This window comes from Arachis ipaensis, chromosome B09, assembly GCF_000816755.2.
Source record: "Arachis ipaensis cultivar K30076 chromosome B09, Araip1.1, whole genome shotgun sequence".
Lineage (NCBI taxonomy): Eukaryota > Viridiplantae > Streptophyta > Magnoliopsida > Fabales > Fabaceae > Arachis > Arachis ipaensis.
Genome location: NC_029793.2, coordinates 13,915,896 through 13,935,259, shown reverse-complemented (window position 1 = coordinate 13,935,259; position 19,364 = coordinate 13,915,896). Strand labels below are relative to the sequence as shown.

The 19,364-nt window shown below is 36.1% G+C and overlaps 1 protein-coding gene across 1 annotated transcript; it reads right to left on the bottom strand.

Annotated features, from left to right (window-relative positions):
* On the bottom strand, positions 7,412–10,075 carry LOC107615157. The gene is made up of 5 exons (XM_016317262.1): positions 9,692–10,075; positions 9,174–9,320; positions 8,607–8,630; positions 8,195–8,510; positions 7,412–7,935 (listed from the first exon to the last, which is right to left on the bottom strand). Exons 1-5 carry the CDS (start codon positions 10,073–10,075, stop codon positions 7,412–7,414), a joined length of 1,395 nt encoding a protein of 464 aa, XP_016172748.1.

The following is a 19,364-nucleotide window of genomic DNA, read 5'->3' as shown; positions in this document are numbered from 1 at the left end:
ATTGATACCCCTTTTTCTTTCCTTCAATTAGATCAGACGAACTCATCAATGAGCGAGCCTCGCCGGTTTCTGGATAATGCAACTGACACTCTTACTGTGTGAGCATTGAGAAGGCTACACTGACATCCGATATTATCTTGAGCAACATTATTTGTGATCTCATAGTGCCATATTCATCATTAAGGCCTCTAAGCAATCTTACAACCTTCTTATTTCTTCTGTAGGTTCTCATAACACTTAGACTACAAAGACATTCTATACCACAAGTACATGGGGAATCGGTTCTAAACCGTCTAACTCTTCCTAAATAGTTCTTAACTTGGTAAAATAAGTAGTAATACTAAGATCACCCTATTTGGCACATTCATTTCCTCTTTCAATTCAGCCACTCATGAAACATCACTATGGTGATACCTGTAGGTAGTGACATTACCTCTAGAGTCTGAAGCAGAGAAAGAAAATAGAAAAAGGGAAGAAAGATTAACAATTGGAGGATTGGGATCTATCACATGACAATGTAAAGGTTGCTAAATTAGAATAGTTGCTAAATTAAAGGTGATTAGTGGCAATGTAACCTAATTAGTTATAACTTGTTTATATATATATATATATATATATATATATATATATATATATATATATATATATATATATATATATATATATATATATTGGTACTATTTGTTTTAAAAATAAAACAAGAGGGTTTCACCGTTCAACCTCTGTATGCCCCTGTTTCTTTCTTCTTGGTAACTTTTCATTCTTTTTCATTCATTGTTGATGTGATCTCAAAGCTTCAGTGCTTCATCATGGTGCGGTGAGCGTTTCTCCCCTTCTCTTTTCTTCCTTCACACAACTCCCCAACAGAAATTACTGGAAGTACATCGCCTCCCTTTTCTGCAATTGTGCAAGACGGTGACTCTAATCAACGAATAAGCAAAGGAAAGATTTTGATTTGTTCAATTTTGTAGTAAATCCATGGCAGACTCCGTTCCCAGCGATAGTGCTTCTCCAGGATTCGATGTTCACACTTTATCTCATCTCCTCAATCAACTCATGCACTTGCAGTCGCAATTGAATCGTAAAAGTGTGAGTCCTCTTTCTGATCCCTCAAGTGTATTCTTTCTTCATCCAATATATATTGGTACTATTTGTTTTCAAAATAAAACAAGAGGGTTTCACCGTTCAACCTCTGTATGCCCCTGTTTCTTTCTTCTTGGTAACTTTTCATTCTTTTTCATTCATTGTTGATGTGATCTCAAAGCTTCAGTGCTTCATCATGGTGCGGTGAGCGTTTCTCCCCTTCTCTTTTCTTCCTTCACACAACTCCCCAACAGAAATTACTGGAAGTACATCGCCTCCCTTTTCTGCAATTGTGCAAGACGGTGACTCTAATCAACGAATAAGCAAAGGAAAGATTTTGATTTGTTCAATTTTGTAGTAAATCCATGGCAGACTCCGTTCCCAGCGATAGTGCTTCTCCAGGATTCGATGTTCACACTTTATCTCATCTCCTCAATCAACTCATGCACTTGCAGTCGCAATTGAATCGTAAAAGTGTGAGTCCTCTTTCTGATCCCTCAAGTGTATTCTTTCTTCATCCAAGCAAAAACCCTGGGATTTCAATTATTTCTGTGAAATTGGATACCAAGAACTATAATGAATGGTCCAGAGCGATGTTAATTGCGCTAAAATCTAAGAATAAGCTTGGCTTTGTGGATGGCACATTACCGAAACCTAGTGTAGATGATCCTAATTTTTCAGCTTGGGACAAGTGTAATACCTTTGTTGTGACATGGATTCTTCAATCCCTGAGTAATGAAATTTCAAGAAGTGTCATTTGGAATGATATAGCTGTGGATATCTGGAATGATTTGAGGCAACGTTACTATCAAGGTGATATCTTTAAGATTGCAAAATTGGAAGAAAAATTGTTCTCTTTAAAGCAGGGGGATTCAAGCATCACTGCTTACTTTACAAAATTGAAGGCTATTTGGGAAGAAATTGAAAATTTTAAGTCTATTCCTCTTTGTGTAGTAGGTGAATCCACGTATGTTTGTGGGTTGGAAAAGCTTCGAATTCAGAAAAAGGAGACTTATACTGTTCGATTCCTTAGGGGACTAAATGAGCAATACCACAATGTTTGTTCTCAAGTCATGCTCGCCAAACCTCTTCCAGATGTTAATGAAGTTTTTTCTTTGCTCACACAACAAGAGAGACATTTGAATTTGACTGACGAAAATGTACATGATCCACAAATTGTGCTCGCTGCTACAAATTCTGATAGCTTCGTTAATCGTGACGGTAATTCAAGATTCAATTCTCGTGGTAGGGGTGGATCTAGAAGAAGCAACAGAGGGAGGGGTCGAGGTAGTTTTGGTAGAGGCTACCCTAAAATCTGCTCATTTTGCAATAAGGCTAGGCACTTGGTAGATGTTTGCTACCAAAAACATGGGTTCCCCCCCATATGAAGCAGTAGCCTAGAAGCGCTAGCATCAACATAGCTGCAGAAAAGAAATGTGATGACAAGAGCAGTTTAAACTCAACTCAACTGGCAGATCTAACTAGCTCTACAGTGACATTGTCTCTTGAACAAAGGCAACTCCTTATGTCTATCCTCCAACAAGAAGACACTTAGCTTCAAGGCGCCAACCCAGCTCCTCACTAACACCTCAGGTAACTTTTATGCTTTGTCATTGAGCACACATATTTCTTACTTGCTTACAATAAAAAATTTCTTTTCAAAATCTTGGATTGTGGACACAGGAGCCACTGACCATGTTACTCACACCATATCAAATTTTGTAAGTTATAGACACATCAATCCTATTTTAATTAAACTTCCGAATGGCTCGCAAATTACAACATAAATAATTGGCACCATTTTTTCACCAAAAACTTATTTCTCACCAATGTATTGTATATTCCATCATTCAATTTTAATCTCATTTCAGTTTCAAAATTAACTAAAAATTTGCATTGTAAGTGTTCTATAACTGACTCAAGGTGTGAGATTCAGAAATTGAATACCTGGAAGATGATTGGCACATCTGAGGTGGATCAAGGACTTTACATGCTCAAACTGCCTGCAAATCAGAAATTGGTTTCTCCTCCAACTCAAGTCATATCACACATAGTACAAATAGACATAGCACATGGATTAGATAATAAAGATGTTTTGTGCCATTTTAGACTAGGACACATGCCACAAGATATGATGCATAGCATTCAGAAACTGCACCCATTCATTCATTGTAAAACCAACATCATACCATGTGATTCTTGTCATTTTTCAAGACAAAATACAATCCTGATGGTACAGTAGAGTGCTATAAAGCACGATTGGTTGCGCAGGGATTCACTCAGAGGCCTGGCTTCGATTTTCTTGACACGTTCAGCCCCGTAGTAAGGATGACCACTCTACGAATATTACTTGCTGTTGCCACGAGCAGAAACTGGTTCCTTCATCAGCTAGATGTCAATACAACATTCTTACATGGAGACTTATTCGAAGAAGTTTACATGCAAGCACCACCAGGTCTTGATGCTCCAAAAGGAAAAGTCTGCAAGTTGGAACGATCCTTATATGGACTAAAACAAGCAAGTAGAATGTGGAATTTGAAGTTGAGTGGAGTGCTACAAAGAGAAGGTTTTGTTCAGTCAAAACATGATTACTCTCTATTTACTAAAGCCACCGAGAATGGATTTACAGCAATTCTAGTTTATGTAGACGACCTCATTCTCTCTGGAAATGACATGGAAGAAATCAACACTGTGAAAAAGGTGTTGGATGAGAAGTTTAAAATCAAGGATATCGGCAGATTGAAGTACTTTCTAGGACTGGAATTTGCTCACAATTCAAAAGGATTGGCAATTTGCCAACGCAAGTACACATTAGACCTCTTAGAAGAATTTGGTATGCTGGGTGCCAAGCCAGCAAGCACTCCCATGCAATATTCAGCTACCCTCTCCAAGAATTTAGGGACGAAGTTGAGTGATTCACTATGGTATAGGAAACTAGTTGGCAGGTTGCTATATCTCACCAATACTCGACCAGATATTTCGTATGCTGTAGGATGTTTGAGCCAATTTCTCGACTGCCCCACTGATCAACATTTTCAAGCAGGTCTCCATGTGCTTCGGTATCTCAAGGGTGATCCGAGTTCGGGTTTGTTTTTCGCCAAAGACAATAACTTGAAACTCACAAGGTTTGTTGATTCGGACTGGGCAACTTGCCCAGATACTAGAAGATCTGTAACTGGTTATTGTTTTTTCTTGGGTGGAACTCTTGTATGTTGGCGCAGTAGGAAGCAAACTACTGTCTCCTGTTCTTCATCAGAGGCAGAATACAGGGCAATGAGCCAGGCAACTAGAGAAGGACAATGACTAGTGTATCTTCTGAAAGAACTCCAGGCTGAGCATAAGGCACCTTTTAGTCTCTTTTGCGACAATCAATCCGCTCTTCATATAGCTGCAAACCCTGTCTTTCATGAAAGGACAAAGCATTTGGAAGTGGACTGTCATTTGGTCAGAGACAAAGCTCAAGAAGGAGTGGTTGCTGCCTGTCAAGACAACTGAACAAACAGCAAACATTCTTACTAAAGCTTTATCTCCGACTCCCTTCAACACGTGTCGTAGCAAGCTAGGATTATTGAATCTCTATACTCCCAGCTTGAGGGCGGGTATCACGTGACTGTCATGCCTATTGCCTAATTAGAATAGTTGCAAAATTAAAGGTGATTAGTGACAATGTAACCTAATTAGTTATAACTTGTACATATTTTTATATATATATATATATATTGGTACTATTTGTTTTCAAAATAAAACAAGAGGGTTCCGCCGTTCAACCTCTGTATACCCCTGTTTCTTTCTTCTTGATAATTTTCCATTCTTTTTCATTCATTGTTGATGTGATCTCAAAGCTTCAGTGCTTCATGAGGATCAAAATAAATGTTATGGTGGGGGCAATACTAACCTTTTAAATTAAGAACTACTTAAAAATTTTTAAAATTTCACTGAGCCCCACTAGCTAATGGATACATCTGTGCTTGCCCATCATTATTCATTAATATTAATTAGAGACTTTAGTTAAAGTGATTAATAAAATAAAATAAAATAAAATAAAAAATATACCATATCATTTTTCCAATATTAAATGATGCTCCCTTCATTTTCCTTATATAGTCATTGCTCAAATTTAGCTAACCGTGTTATATTATCTAACTTAAGGTTAAGCCTAATTTACACCATAATTAGTTGAGCTGGACCTTCCCCAATTTCTATTATTGATAGCTTTCTCGCGCATCCGATACTCCTTTGGCCATAGCTTCACACAACAACTTCAACAAACTTGAAGCAATTTCCCATCCACCGTAGCCTATATATATAATCAATTCTCAATTCTACTACGTACTACTCCAAAACCCTAGATAGCACATTATTCCCAAGAACATACATACACCATGGCTAGTATCCTTTGGCACTTTGTTTTGCCCATTTTTCTTGCCACCCTTTTCTCTCCAAGCCCTACTTATGGTGCCAAGCAATCCAAAATAATTGGCATGAAAATGAATGTGATTGATCGGTGCTGGAGACGGGATCCCCAATGGAGGAGCCACCGCGCGCAATACTATAACTATAGCTAGAAAATATATAGAAGTAAATTTTTGTAATGGTCTCTGAGATTCAGGTCGTTACCCAATGTAATCTCTGAGATCCCAATTGCACCATTGTAATCCTCCAGATACGGCTCCGGACACCATAATAGTCCCTGAACATATTTTCGGTGATGAGTCATTATCAAGACGCTGACGTGGCCTCATTTTGCTACGCTGGATGGTACCAACGACTAGTTGAGCTGGCACAATTATTTCAATTTATATTCAATGTGGTCCCTCACTCCATATTATTTAACCCTAAAATCCTAAATACTCAGTAAGTTAATTTCTTCTTCTGACGTGGCCTCATTTTGCTACACTGGATGGTGCCAACGACTAGTTGAGCTGACACAATTTCAATTTATACTCAATGTGGTCCCTCCCTCTATATTATTTAACCCTAAATTTCTTCTTCTTCTTCGTGGAGCTGGAAGTGAATATGCATGATGGGTGGTGGGGGTACTGGAGCTGGAAGCTCTATTAGTTCACCATCCAATGGCCATCGGACGAGAACACAAAGCAGGAGCAAAAGATCTGGGGTGCCGGAATGGTGCGGTTGCTGCTGCCGGCCAGTTCTCAGGTGGTCTAGGACAGATTCAAACCCAAATAAACCAAATTTTGGTTGTCCCAATTATAATGTGAGTTATCAGTATTACTTGTGTTGTTATGATTACTCCTACCTCACTGTTCTTCTCTTGTTGTTTTTTCCCTGAAGCTTGAGCATGTTATATGTTTGCTTGATTACAGACAAGTGGGAAGAGATGGTGTGGGTTTTTTGTGTGGGCAGATACTAGGCAAGATGAACCAATTGAGAAACCAGAATCTTATGGAGACAATCATGAAGTGAAGATGAACTTTGATTGGAGGCTTGGGAGGTTAGAAGAAGATGTTCGGAATAAAAAATTGGTTAACCAGTTGTTGGAATTAGCTATGTCTGTATTGGTAGTGTTAATGGCTATCCTGTATTGTAAAGCATGAGTTAAAAGAGTTGGTGGTGTGTACCCTGTATTCATTGAATAAATAATATGTAAAAAAATGATAACATGATTATGGTATTAGAAACTGATGAATGGAGTTTGTTGATGGAATGTAAACTTGGGTAACTTAATTAATAAAAGAAAGCAGCATAAGTGATTGAAAACCAGCAACCACTGTATTAAGATAATGGTTCAAACTTAAAAGATAAGTGTATTAAGATAATAGTTCAACTTAATACAGTCAATCACAAAACACAAAGGGTAGCCAACTAACATGAGCATGTTAAACATAGTTGCATCAAAAGTGAAGGCTTTATAGCAAAACATAAAGGATTGTTTTAATTTTTCCTTGTGTAGTCTTTGTCTAGTGAAAAGTTTTAAACTCAAAACAGAAAGTCTATACATATTAAGCTAAAGTCTTCAATTCTTCTTTCTTGGAGCCTTAAATCCTGGAGTTGGGATGAACTTCATGTAATTGGTAAGTCTTGTTGTAGTTCCTGAACTAGCACCCTGCATGGGATTCACTGGGCCAGAGGTTGCTAGTAGAGAAGATCTTCTCCTTGGTAATAATTTTGAAGGCCTTTTCATTCCATGATCCTAGATGAAAAAAAATTTGCATTACACATAAATGATGATTCACTTGAATCACAAAAAATTTAAGAAATGTAAATATTAAGCAGCCTTTTGAGAATCTTCTACATCAGAAGCAGTTGACTGAGATATATCTATCTCTACAGGTTGTGCATTAGAAATGGTTGGTGTAATCTCAGTAGACTACACAAGAGGATTGTTTTCTCCATCACGTTGGTCACCATCATCTTGAGGCTGCTGAAGTTGCTGCTCAGATGCAGGAGCACCTCCTTTATTTTTCTTCTTCTTATCAGCCTCAGCAACTACAACAGCAGCCGCAGCAGCATCACAAGCTCTCTTCTTCTTACAACATCTCTTTGTATGTCCTTTATTACCACAGAAACTGCAAGTAAAGGGACCCAACTGCCTCTTTAGATGAACATTATCTCCATTGGGATCAGTTTTAGACTTTTTAGATCCTCCACCACCCTTCTCATCAGCATTCATCCTTCTCTTCATCTGTAGTTTTCCAGGTTTCCTCTTTATTTTTGGTACATGTGGCCTGTTACATTCTTCTGCATGCTCCCATAATGATTGTCCAGGAATTGGATTAATATGATGATTATATATTTCCCTGTATGACTCCATCCTTAGCAAGCGATGACAAAAGTCTTCTGGTGGCTTGTTAACCCGAGATAGTGCATCACATGCATGCACACAAGGAATACCTACATATGAACAACAGTCACAGCAACCATTGGTTTTAGTAATATACCATTAATCAGATTATTAATATAGCACAAAAACTTTTATTATAACAATGCAAATAACGTGTAAGCATCCAAAATTGGCAAGTACATAATCTTTTTCCTAAGTCTACCACATGATTAGTTGGGTGTCCATGCAGCTCAAACTTTTCGTATCCGTTGTCCCCTGTCCAAATAGGCTTCCAATTCTTAGATTCTTTTCTAACTTTCTCTAATCAACTCTTTATAACCGATGTGAGCACTCCAGTGTGATTGTTTAGTTTCACCTTGTTCTTGGCTATGGTTCGTATAACGAACATTCGAACCTCCTCCAACAATGTTATAATGGGCTTGGTTCTCACAGCCTTGATCTTTGCATTGAACACCTCGCATGCATTGTTACAAATGCTACCCAACTTCGGCTTATGGCTGAATGCGCTTCTAGTCCATGCATCTCTTTGCCATTTATCTAAATATGCCCATGCATCTTCATTCGGTCTTTTTATCTTGTCCATTCCATCCCTGAACTCTTGATGAGTCGTTGCCCTTGCACATTCCTACAAAATCCCCCTTAGTTGTAAATCCTTCCAACTCTTGTTGAAATTTATCCACAAATGCCAGACGCAAAAACGATGGTGCACATTGGGCATCACCTCTTGCACTACTGATATTAGTCCCTGCCAATTAGGAACATTACATAACAGTTTAGTCATAGTGTATTAGTCCCTGCCAATTATGGTCGATCACCATAACAGTCCCTAACATAAACTCACCTTCCCCATAAAAGTCCTTCACATTTAACATGAGTACACATAATAGTCCCTGACATTTAAGTCGATAGCCCATAGTAAACCCTATATAAAACCTATGAACAATGGTAAAACAACACATATAGTAACTGTCACATGTTAACTTCAATAATAGGCGCACTAACCATGCCAATCAATTACTCCTCAGATAACATTTCAATCAAATAACTTGCAAACTAAATGAAACCTATGTGAACTAATATAGCATACACACTATCAAGTTATAAAATCAACATTTCAGTCAAATAACTTGCAAACTAAATGAAACCTATGTGCACTAATATAGCATACATACTATCAAGTAATAAAATAAGCAAATAAGTTGTATTATTCATTCACAATATAATTGTCATAACAGCAATAACAGTTAACTAATAATAGGATTAACATTTGTCGAATATGCATGGTTACCTTTTGCATATCGGATATAAAGCACCAGCCATTTTCTTTGTAGTGTTCTAAGTCTAGATGCAGTAATTCAAGAAACCACTTCCATCTCTCCCTATTCTCTATCTCCACAATTGCCCATGCAATGACGTAGATATGATGGTTCGCATCCTGTCCAACTGTTGACAAAATTTATCTACCAAATTGAGTCTTAAGGAATGCTCCATCTAATCCAATCGAAGGATGGCAGCCAGCTTTAAACTCATTTTTACAACCACTTAAGCACACATACATTCTCTCAAAATAAATTCTTCGTTTGGTTGAGGTTTGGTATATATTTGCACTGTTGAACCGGGATTGGTTTTCAGCAAAGTCAAGCCATAGTCCCTCACCATCTTATATTGTTCATTTTTATCACCACACACTACGCTTCTAGCATCCATCAAAGCCCTTGAGATTGAATTTTTGTTTAGTGTCAAGTCAAAACGTGTTCTGAAATAGGTCGTAGCTTTGCAGTGTCTGAAGTTAGGATCTTATCTGACCTTCTTCACAAGCTCGTTGCAGACCCAATTCCTATTAGCAGCCTTATTTTTGTCTTCCCTGGGACATGTGTGGTCGTCATTAAAGGTTTTGATCTGCCAACAATTGTTCTCATAGTCCCTTGATGCATAAACCACCCAAGGACACTCCTTAACCTTACAAACTGCCCTGCACCTTATGTTATCGTTCTTCGCAAGGCGTATGCGCCTACCCTCTTGAATTGTATACTCCCTAACAGCTTTTCTAAAGTCCCACTTTGTGCCAAATTTCATACCCACCTCAAGATGCAACTCACCAAATCTTGCACCCTCCCTAAACACTGGACATGCGTCATCAGAATCGTTGTCTTCTTCTAGTTCATCTTCTGAATTTGGAGGAGTCTTCATCTCCTCCGAGTGTCATGAATTGGCACCATCTGAGTCAGCTCCAGGATCTAGACCATATTCTACACCTTCAGTAAAACTACCAATAAAACCAAGATCCACTTCTTCATCACTAACTTCTTGCACAAATGCATCATTCTCGACCAGAATCTTCTCCTTTCCTTTAGCTAGAGGACCAACATTTGTCAATATCTTCTCCTTCTGGTTCTTATTCACCCTACTCCTACTCCCACTGTTGACATTCTTCACCCCAGTATCTGAATCAGAAGAGATGTTTTCATCAAGATTTAGCTTAAAAATGCTATCTTCTGTACTCTCATAAGAGTCAGAAGACACTCCAAATGGAATCTCATTGTTAAAAAATTTGCTTTGGAATCCTCTGGTAGCAGACCTTGTACAAGGTCTCCTAGAAATACTACTTTTGTTGGGCCGTTTAGACTTGTTGGTTTTATTTGTTTTGGTGTTTTGGGTGGTCTTGATAGGCTTGGTGGGCTGGATGCTACTAGTGGGTTTGTTTGGCTTGGCTTCACTGACTTTGTTAGTGGGTTTTTTTGTCTGATTTTGAGTTTTTGAAACTGTTGATGGTGGTTGTGTACCTTTGGTGTTTGAGGGTAATGGTTATGTTAATCTTGGAGAATTCTTTTTCTGTTGTGTATTGCCCTCCAAAACTTTTGGCAGTGATGCTCCATGCTCCAAATATACATCAATAACTCCGTTATTTTTCTTAGCACAATTCACCATCTCTCTTATCTCCTTGTCATTATTCAAGCTTCTTAACCCGTTCTCCAAGCTTTTCTAGGAACATGCCACCAGCATTACTTTATCTCATCATAACCAAGCTTTTTATGGTAGTTTCTCAAGTAGAAGACATCTAACGTATCGACATCTAGATCACCTAAACAAGCCTTATTATCCGGATAATATACCATTGTTCCTTCTTGATTTCTTTGAAATCACCTCCGCTATGAAACATAATATCCAACATATCTTTCATCTGAAAAAAATTCAAAAGCCATTACTTGATAATCACCATAAACACAAATAGATTTTTCTGTCCTATTTACACTAACTATTCAATAAAAAAAGATTAAAAGAATAATACATTAACAAATTTTTCTATCCAATTTACATAACTATTTGTATGATATAGTCACTTTATTTAGTATAGGACAAATAGAATCAAATATTAGAGTTCTGTAAAGATTCATGCATTGGAATCAAGTAATATCTTCCACGAAACAAAACTCATAAAGAATGGATTGAGCATTTTGGTTTCAAGTGGCAAAATTTCAAAGACACAAAGAATAAATTTGATCCCAAAAGAATATTGGCTCCTAGACAGGGAATTTTTAATTGAACAATAAGATATGTATGTTTTAAGTTCCATAACATAACATCTTCTACAAAATTAATAAAAAGTATACTTTTGTGATAATATGTTGCTGTTTATTTCCAATCTTCTAATAAAATTAGAGTGGCTTAAGTAAATAGATCTTCTAAATATTCTCATTATTATACATAAGAAATAAATTAGAGAAATTATAGATTATACAGTACAATTGCAGCAGAAGTATTTATAGTATTGCCTACATTACAAGTCATTCCAGTACTCACTCATATAACAGACATCAACAGATAAGAATTTTATCAAACAAAACACTCATGACCATGAAACAGAGCATGATTTTCAACTTTTTTTCAATAAGTAAACCTTCCACTAGTTAACACTCATTGTTACCCTAAACCCAAATCAATCAAATGTAAACTTGCTAAATCTTTGTTAACAACGAATGCTGTCCGCCCAAAGAAGAAACAATAACACAACACCATAATCAAACAGAGCATCTCATGAAACCCCAATTTAATCAAACCCCAACTTAATCAAACTCCAACATTATTGATCTTGGACTAGATGCTAACGTATTTCCACCAGAGGATGACGATCTTCAAGAAAAAGATAGGGTCGATGGCGATGAAGAAGAGGAAGACGAGTTTGATGATAATCAGAAAACTACATTAGAAAAGGAGGATGGTGAACTAGAGGAAGAAGATGATGAATCTGATTAGGGTTAATGTAAACATAGTTCTGTAATGCAAAGTTTTTTAAAGAAATACATATTATAAAACTATGTTTACATTAATCCTAATACATATTACAGAACTATGTAAACATTGTTCATATGTAGGTATTCCTTATGTGCATGCATGTGCTGCACTATCTTGGGTTAACAAGCCACCAGAAGACTTTTGTCATCGCTTTCTAAGGATAAGTCATACAGGGAAATATATAATCATCATATTACTCCAATTCCTGGACAATCATTATGGGAGCATGCAAAATAATGTAACAGGCCACATGCACCAAAAATAAAGAAGAAACCTAAAAAACTACAGATGAAGAGAAGGATGGATGCTGATGAGAAGGGTGGTGGAGGATTTAAAAAGTCTAAAGCTGATCCCAATGGAGATAATGTTCATCTAAAGAGGCAGTTGGGCCCCTTTACTTACATTTTCTATGGTGATAAAGGACATACAAAGAGAGATTATAAGAAGAAGAGAGCTTGTGATGCTGCTGCGACTGCTGTAGTTGTTGCTGAGGCTGATAAGAAGAAGAAAAATGAAGGAGGTACTCCTGCATCTGAGCAGCAACTTCAGCAGCCTCAAGATGATGGTGACCAACGTGATGGAGAAAACAATCCTCTTGTGCAGTCTATTGAGATTACACCAACCATTTCTAATGCACAACCTGTAGAGATAGATATATCTCACCCAACTGCTTCTGATGTAGAAGATTCTCAAAAGGTAGCTTAATATTTACATTTCTTAAATTTTTTGTGATTCAAGTGAATCATCATTTATGTGTAATGCAAATTTTTTTCATCTAGGATCATGGAATGAAAAGACCTTCAAAATTATCACCAAGGAGAAGATCTTCTCCACTAGCAACCTCTGGCCCAATGAATTCCATGCAGGGTTCTAGTTCAGGAACTACAACAAGACTTACCAATTACATGAAGTTTATCCCAACTGCAGGATTTAAGGCTCCAAGAAAGAAGAATTGAAGACTTTAGCTTAATATGTATAGACTTTCTGTTTTGAGTTTAAAACTTTTCACTAGACAAAGACTACACAAGGAAAAAAAATTCTTTATGTTTTGCTATAAAGCCCTCTCTTTTGATGCAACTATGTTTAACATGCTCATGTTAGTTGGCTACCCTTTGTGTTTTGTGACTAACTGTGTTAAGTTGAATTATTATCTTAATACACTTATCTTTTAAGTTTGAATACAGTGCTTGCTGGTTTTCAATCACTTATGCTGCTTTCTTTAGCATATTACTATTTTCATTAATTGAGTTACCCAAGTTTACATTCCATCAACAAACACCATTCATCAGTTTCTAATACCATAATCATGTTATCATTTTTTTACATATTGTTTATTCAATGAATACAGGGTACACACCACCAACTCTTTTAACTCATGCTTTACAATACAAGATAGCCATTACCACTACCAATATAGACATAGCTAATTCCAACAATTGGTTAACTAATTTTTTATTCCGAACATCTTCTTCTAACCTCCCAAGCCTCCAATCAAAGTTCATCTTCACTTCATGATTGTCTCCATAAGATTCTGGTTTCTCCATTGGTTCATCTTTCTTAGTATCTGCCCAGACAAAAAGTCCACACCATCTCTTCCCACTTGTCTGTAATCAAGCAAACATATAACATGCTCAAGCTTCAAGAAAAAATAACAAGAGAAGAACAGTGAGATAGGAGCAATCATAACAACACAAGTAATACTGATAACTCACATTATAATTGAGACAACCAAAATTTGGTTTATCTGGGTTTGAATCTGTCCTAGACCACCTGAGAACTAGCCGGCAGCAGCAACCGCACCATTCCGGCACCCCAGATCTTTTGATCCTACTTTGCGTTCTCATCCGATGGCCATTAGACGGTGAACTAATAGAGCTTCCAGCACTACAACAAATTCAGGATGAGGCAACTCTTTAAAAACGTTACCTATAATAAGGAAATGTGTTGCCTTTGATCAAAGACAACACTTTCTGACAAAATGAAACACTTTTTGGGGTTTGGCTATACGGCCGTTACCTTTGGTCTAAGGTAACGTTTTTGTGTATCAAAGGGAACCTTTTTTATGGCAACCTTCAAAAAACATTGCCTTTTCTACAAAAAAAGCAACTCCAAATAAGGGTTGCCTTAGAGAACCCAAACACAACACTTTAGATAAGACTTTATGGCAACACATTTTACGAGTTGTATTTGCTAATACCTAAAGCAACACTTATCCATAATTTTTTAAGTTGCCTTTTTATATACCTAAAGCAACACTTGTATATGTTTTTTTTTTAGTTATTTTTTTGTATACCTAAGGCAACACTTGTTCAAATTTTTTAAAATTGCCATTTTTATAGACCTAAAACAACTCTTATCTAAGTTTATTTGCAGTATTTTTTTCTAATACCTAAATTAACACCTTATTGAGTTTTTCTTAAGTTCTCTTTTTTTTTTTATATCTAAAGCAATATATTTTTTATCTTTGTTATATTTATATGACATTTGAAAGATATATAGCACACACTAACAATATTTAAATTCAATTTAATCAATATAAGAAGAATAAGCTAATAATATATATTACAGGTATATAAAAAGGTGTTCCAAGTGCCCATTAGCATAGTGGCTAAGTTACCAAGTCAAATAAATAATAAACAAAATACATGTTTTTCTCATGATGAACTTGAACAAAAAAGAAACTAATTTTTTCATTTGAAACCAAAAAGACTTTGTGCTTCACCATTGTGCAAGAATCGCCTTTTTCTCTTCAAAAAACTTCATCCAACCATAAACAAGTTGCAGTCAAATCTAAATGGACAAAAAAAATATAGTCAAAATATCAGCTTAACAATAACATATATACTCAAGTGTTACAATAATTTAGCACACATATACTTAATCATGATTTGGTATATGAGTCGATGGAGGAGAATGTCGAGGAATCAAATTTGGATCTTGTGCACTATTTGCAGACAATTGCTTAGATCGTAAGGAAGAAAGCGCTTCATCAACATTCATACATATTGAGTATATAAATTCATCAAATGGCACAACAATATTATTATTAAAATTAAGGAAGAATTATATTGCTTATCCAAAATAATTGGGTGAGAAATTCACTTGCCTGAGGATTCATCACTGCCAGTTGTCTCAATTAGCAGATAAAAATTATGCAGTGACGTAGAAATCAAATCAAATCAGCAGGGATAGAATCCAACAAACAGGGGCAGTCACTATGTCCTAATAATTCTCTCAGAAGTAGGACAGCTAAAATGCATTTATTAATAGCAAACTAGCAATCAATATAGACACAAATCTGTAAAGATTACCAAATTCAGAGCCTATAGAAGTAGTACTAGCAGCATTATATTTCATTTTTAAGATAACTGAAACATTCAAAATGAAAGTTCTAGTACGAGCAACTAAAAAAAGGTAGAACTCTTTATACTTAAGTCTAGATGTAAATATAAGATACTTCCAAACCTTGCTACTAAAAAATGTTACTTATTTATGTTTTGTCGACTCTGCAGTAGAACATGGATCATAAATGCTAATCCGCCTTATATTGTATATAAGATATAAGAAGACATGTCCACATAAGAGAATTCGAACCACAAAATTTACAGTCTTACTTAACAAATATTGAAATAATACGGCAATACTAAGATGGGAAGAAATCTTACTTTCCAGCTTCCCAGAATATTCGCTGAAGGTTATCTTTTGAATGATCCTCTGGCAAATTCTGTACCAAAATAATATATAACTAGAATCCAATAATAAGACAAAGATAATAAAACAGATAAAGCTATAATATACTTAGCAGAAACTACAAACACTTAATACACTAAAACTTCAAACGTTATTATAAAATCACCTTCATCAGATTCAAAGTAATTAAATTAACCACATCAAAGACAGAAAGATACTAAAACTTTTATTCCAAAGTACCCAAATAAAATATGACACAATAAAAGAAGTGTTGTTTGAGAAAATCTTTGGGACATTCTTACAATAATCAAGTATGTTTGTTAAAAAGAATAAAATCATATAATAATCGAAAATTGAAAAATTTAAACTTATAAATAGATTATCATACATATAGGTAACTTTTATTCTAAAAAATATAAAACTTAAGATTTGATTATTGCTATTAGACATATATTAGTTTATTCGGTTAAATGTTGATAATCTAACATATCACATCTTATCAAGTTAGTATTTGAATTTATCCAATAGATATTTATAAAAGCAAACTAATGATAGAAACAAACAAAAAAATATAAATTTATAAGGTCCCAATTAAATTTTAGGTGCATATAGTAGTTAGTATAGTAACTGTGATAAGTTGTGAAATATGGAAGTTTATTAAATTTTACCGATAATTTGATAGTTTATTAGGCCAATATTTCATGTATTCTCCTAAAGGAAGGAGGATAAGGATGTGTTAATGTGTCCTTCCAATAATGAATGAAATAAAATTAGATTAATTAATTTAATTATTAATAATATAATGTACCCAGCAATTGGGCCATTGGAGTTCCATGGTCTCCATTCATCAATAATCTTATATGCAAGTGAGCGAGTCCATGCTTCACTTTCGATAAATGGAACACACATATCATGGTCTTCACTGCCATAAATCAATTATATATAAATTACCTTTATAAACAAAATTAAGTGTTTATAATTTAAAATTAAGTGTTTATAATAAGTAGTCCCAGATAGTTCTTTTCAAGAGAGATAGAGGGTTCAAAATAGATGAAGGGCTCAAGGTTGCTGGGAATATTTTTAGGTGTCCAAAACTAACTAATCCACCTTGTTACAATCAACTAACTACTCTAAATAACTAGGTTTCCAAACAGAAAATATGAAAAATCTGATTTCACTAAGAAATTGTTATTTTGCAGCAATGTGCTATGCTATTAAGGAACAAATATTGTGCTATGCATATTTTACCATAAGCATTCTTCTGCATCTCTTCACTATAGAACATACCTTCAATGCATTTATATGAGAGCAATCAAGAAATAAGATAATCAAACAAGGACCTTAGGTAGAGTACTAACGTTTTACATCCAGTAAAATTAACTAGTAACTACTATGATTGCATTAAAAATAAATAAATTAGAAGGTTGTCCCTCTGTGACCAGTAACTTCTGGCCATCACAAAAACAATTACCTAGTACTTTCTCAAGCTTATGTTAGTTAAGAGACATTATGAAATCCTCTTAGAAGATCTCAGATACATTGAGTTTGGCCATGTTTTCTTCCTAGTTACAAGTCCACACCATCAACCACCACCAATCTTAATGAAGAACAGAGGTACTATTACCACAACACAAGAGGTTGAAATGATGTGACATCTTAATTAGAAAGCACAATTGACTTTAAAAATAAAAGCACAATCATTAGTTTGGAAGGAGCCATACACTAAAATAATGAATTTTAGTTTTTTCAGAGAACATCAAATTAGAGAACAGCAACTCAAGTTTTGTCAGAAAACAGCAAATCACAGAACAACAAATCAAAGAACAGCAAAATAATTTACTAACTAAAAATTAAAATCTAACTAAACTTTAATGATTAATTCAGAGAACATCAAAATCAGTTTTCTCAAATACTTGGAAACAGAGGAACAGAGTAAGAACGAGAAGGGAGAAGGGGCTTCTCGCGATTGAGCACCACGCCCGTCGAGGAGAGCACCGCGCCGCCGCCGTACGTGGAGGAATGCACCGCGATTGAGCGCTGATGTCGCCATTAGGAAGGGGAGAAAGGGTTTGTGAGTTGTCGCAGTGGCTATGTTAGGGCTTGTGGAGAGCACCGCGCCGTCGTCCGTCGAGGATAGCACCGCACCCACTGTTAGCAGAACCGGTCAAACCCACAAAGAACCGGTAGAAACCGGTCAAATTCGGTAGCAACTGGTCCGACCGAACCGGAACAGTTTAAAATTTCCTCAAAATGAAGCAATTGGGGTTCGAACCCCATCCATCTAGGAAATAGAAGGTACCTATGTCCACCAGGCTACCTTGTCTATTACTAATATACATACAAATTAAAATATATATTAACATCTTTCGGTAAATAATTTACTTTTATTTAATTTATTTTAATTTTAATTATAAAATATTAGTAAAAATATTAGTAAAAATATGTATTTTAAATTTTTAATTCTAATTTTTGTACTATATTTTGTTTTTTATTTACATAGGACCGGGTTAACCGGTTCAACCAGTGACCCACCGGTTGAACCAGTGATCCAGTGACCCAGTAGCTTAACCGGTTCGATCACCGGTTCGGTTCTGACAACTATGATCGCGCCTTCACCGTACGTGGAGGAGTGTACCGCGATTGAACGCTGTTGTCGCCGTTAGGAAGGGAAGAAAGGGTGTGCGCATTGTTGTAGTGGCTATGTTAGGGATTGTGGAGAGAACCGCACCGTCGCCCGTCGAGGAGAGCACCGCGCCGTCATCGTACATGGAAGAGTGCACCGCGATTGAACGCTGCTGACCTACTATCGCGGTTAGATAGGGGAGAAAGGGTACGGTGTGTGCGTTGTTGCAGGGGAGAAAGGGGAGGCTCTTGTGTGCGTGAAGTGGAACTACTGAAGCACATTTGGTTTTTTTGGAGTTGAAACTCATTTTGGTCCCTGAAATTTTCGACTGGCCTCAATTTCGACTCCTAAATTTATAGTTACCCAATTAACACCCCTTAAATATTAGATTGTGACCCACGTATGTCCCTGTAGCTATCTCCATTAACGGAGATCTGATATGGCACGCTAAGTTGATAGAATGTGTATTCACGTGGCACCCAACTTGTTAGAATGGATGTGTGATGAGTGAATGACATGGCAAAAGTTGAATGAACTCAATTTACAGCCCTTTTTTCCGAATATGTTCGAGACTTTATCAGAGAAATTGAGTTCATTCAACTTTTGCCACGTCATTCACTCATCACACATCCATTCTAGCAAGGTGGGTGTCACGTGGATACACATTCTGTCAACTTAACGTGCCATATCAGATCTCCGTTAATGGATATAGCTACAGGGGCAAACATGGGTCAAAATCTAATATTTGAGGGTGTTAATTGGGTAACTATAAATTTGGGGGTCGAAATTGAGGCCGGTCGAAAATTTCAAGGGCCAAAATGGATTTCAACTCGGTTTTTTTGTGTTTAAGTTTTTTTTTTATTTGAAAAACAA

Bases quoted from the DNA above. Each gene is read 5' to 3' on its own strand.
- LOC107615157 (XM_016317262.1), bottom strand. From the start codon at position 10,075: ATGAAGACTCCTCCAAATTCAGAAGATGAACTAGAAGAAGACAACGAT. The intron at 8,631-9,173 runs GTAACCATGCAT...CCTAATTGGCAG, and splicing joins TTATATCCGATATGCAAAAG to GGACTAATATCAGTAGTGCA. The intron at 7,936-8,194 runs GTTGATTAGAGA...GTTCATATGTAG, and splicing joins GCTCACATCGGTTATAAAGA to GTATTCCTTGTGTGCATGCA.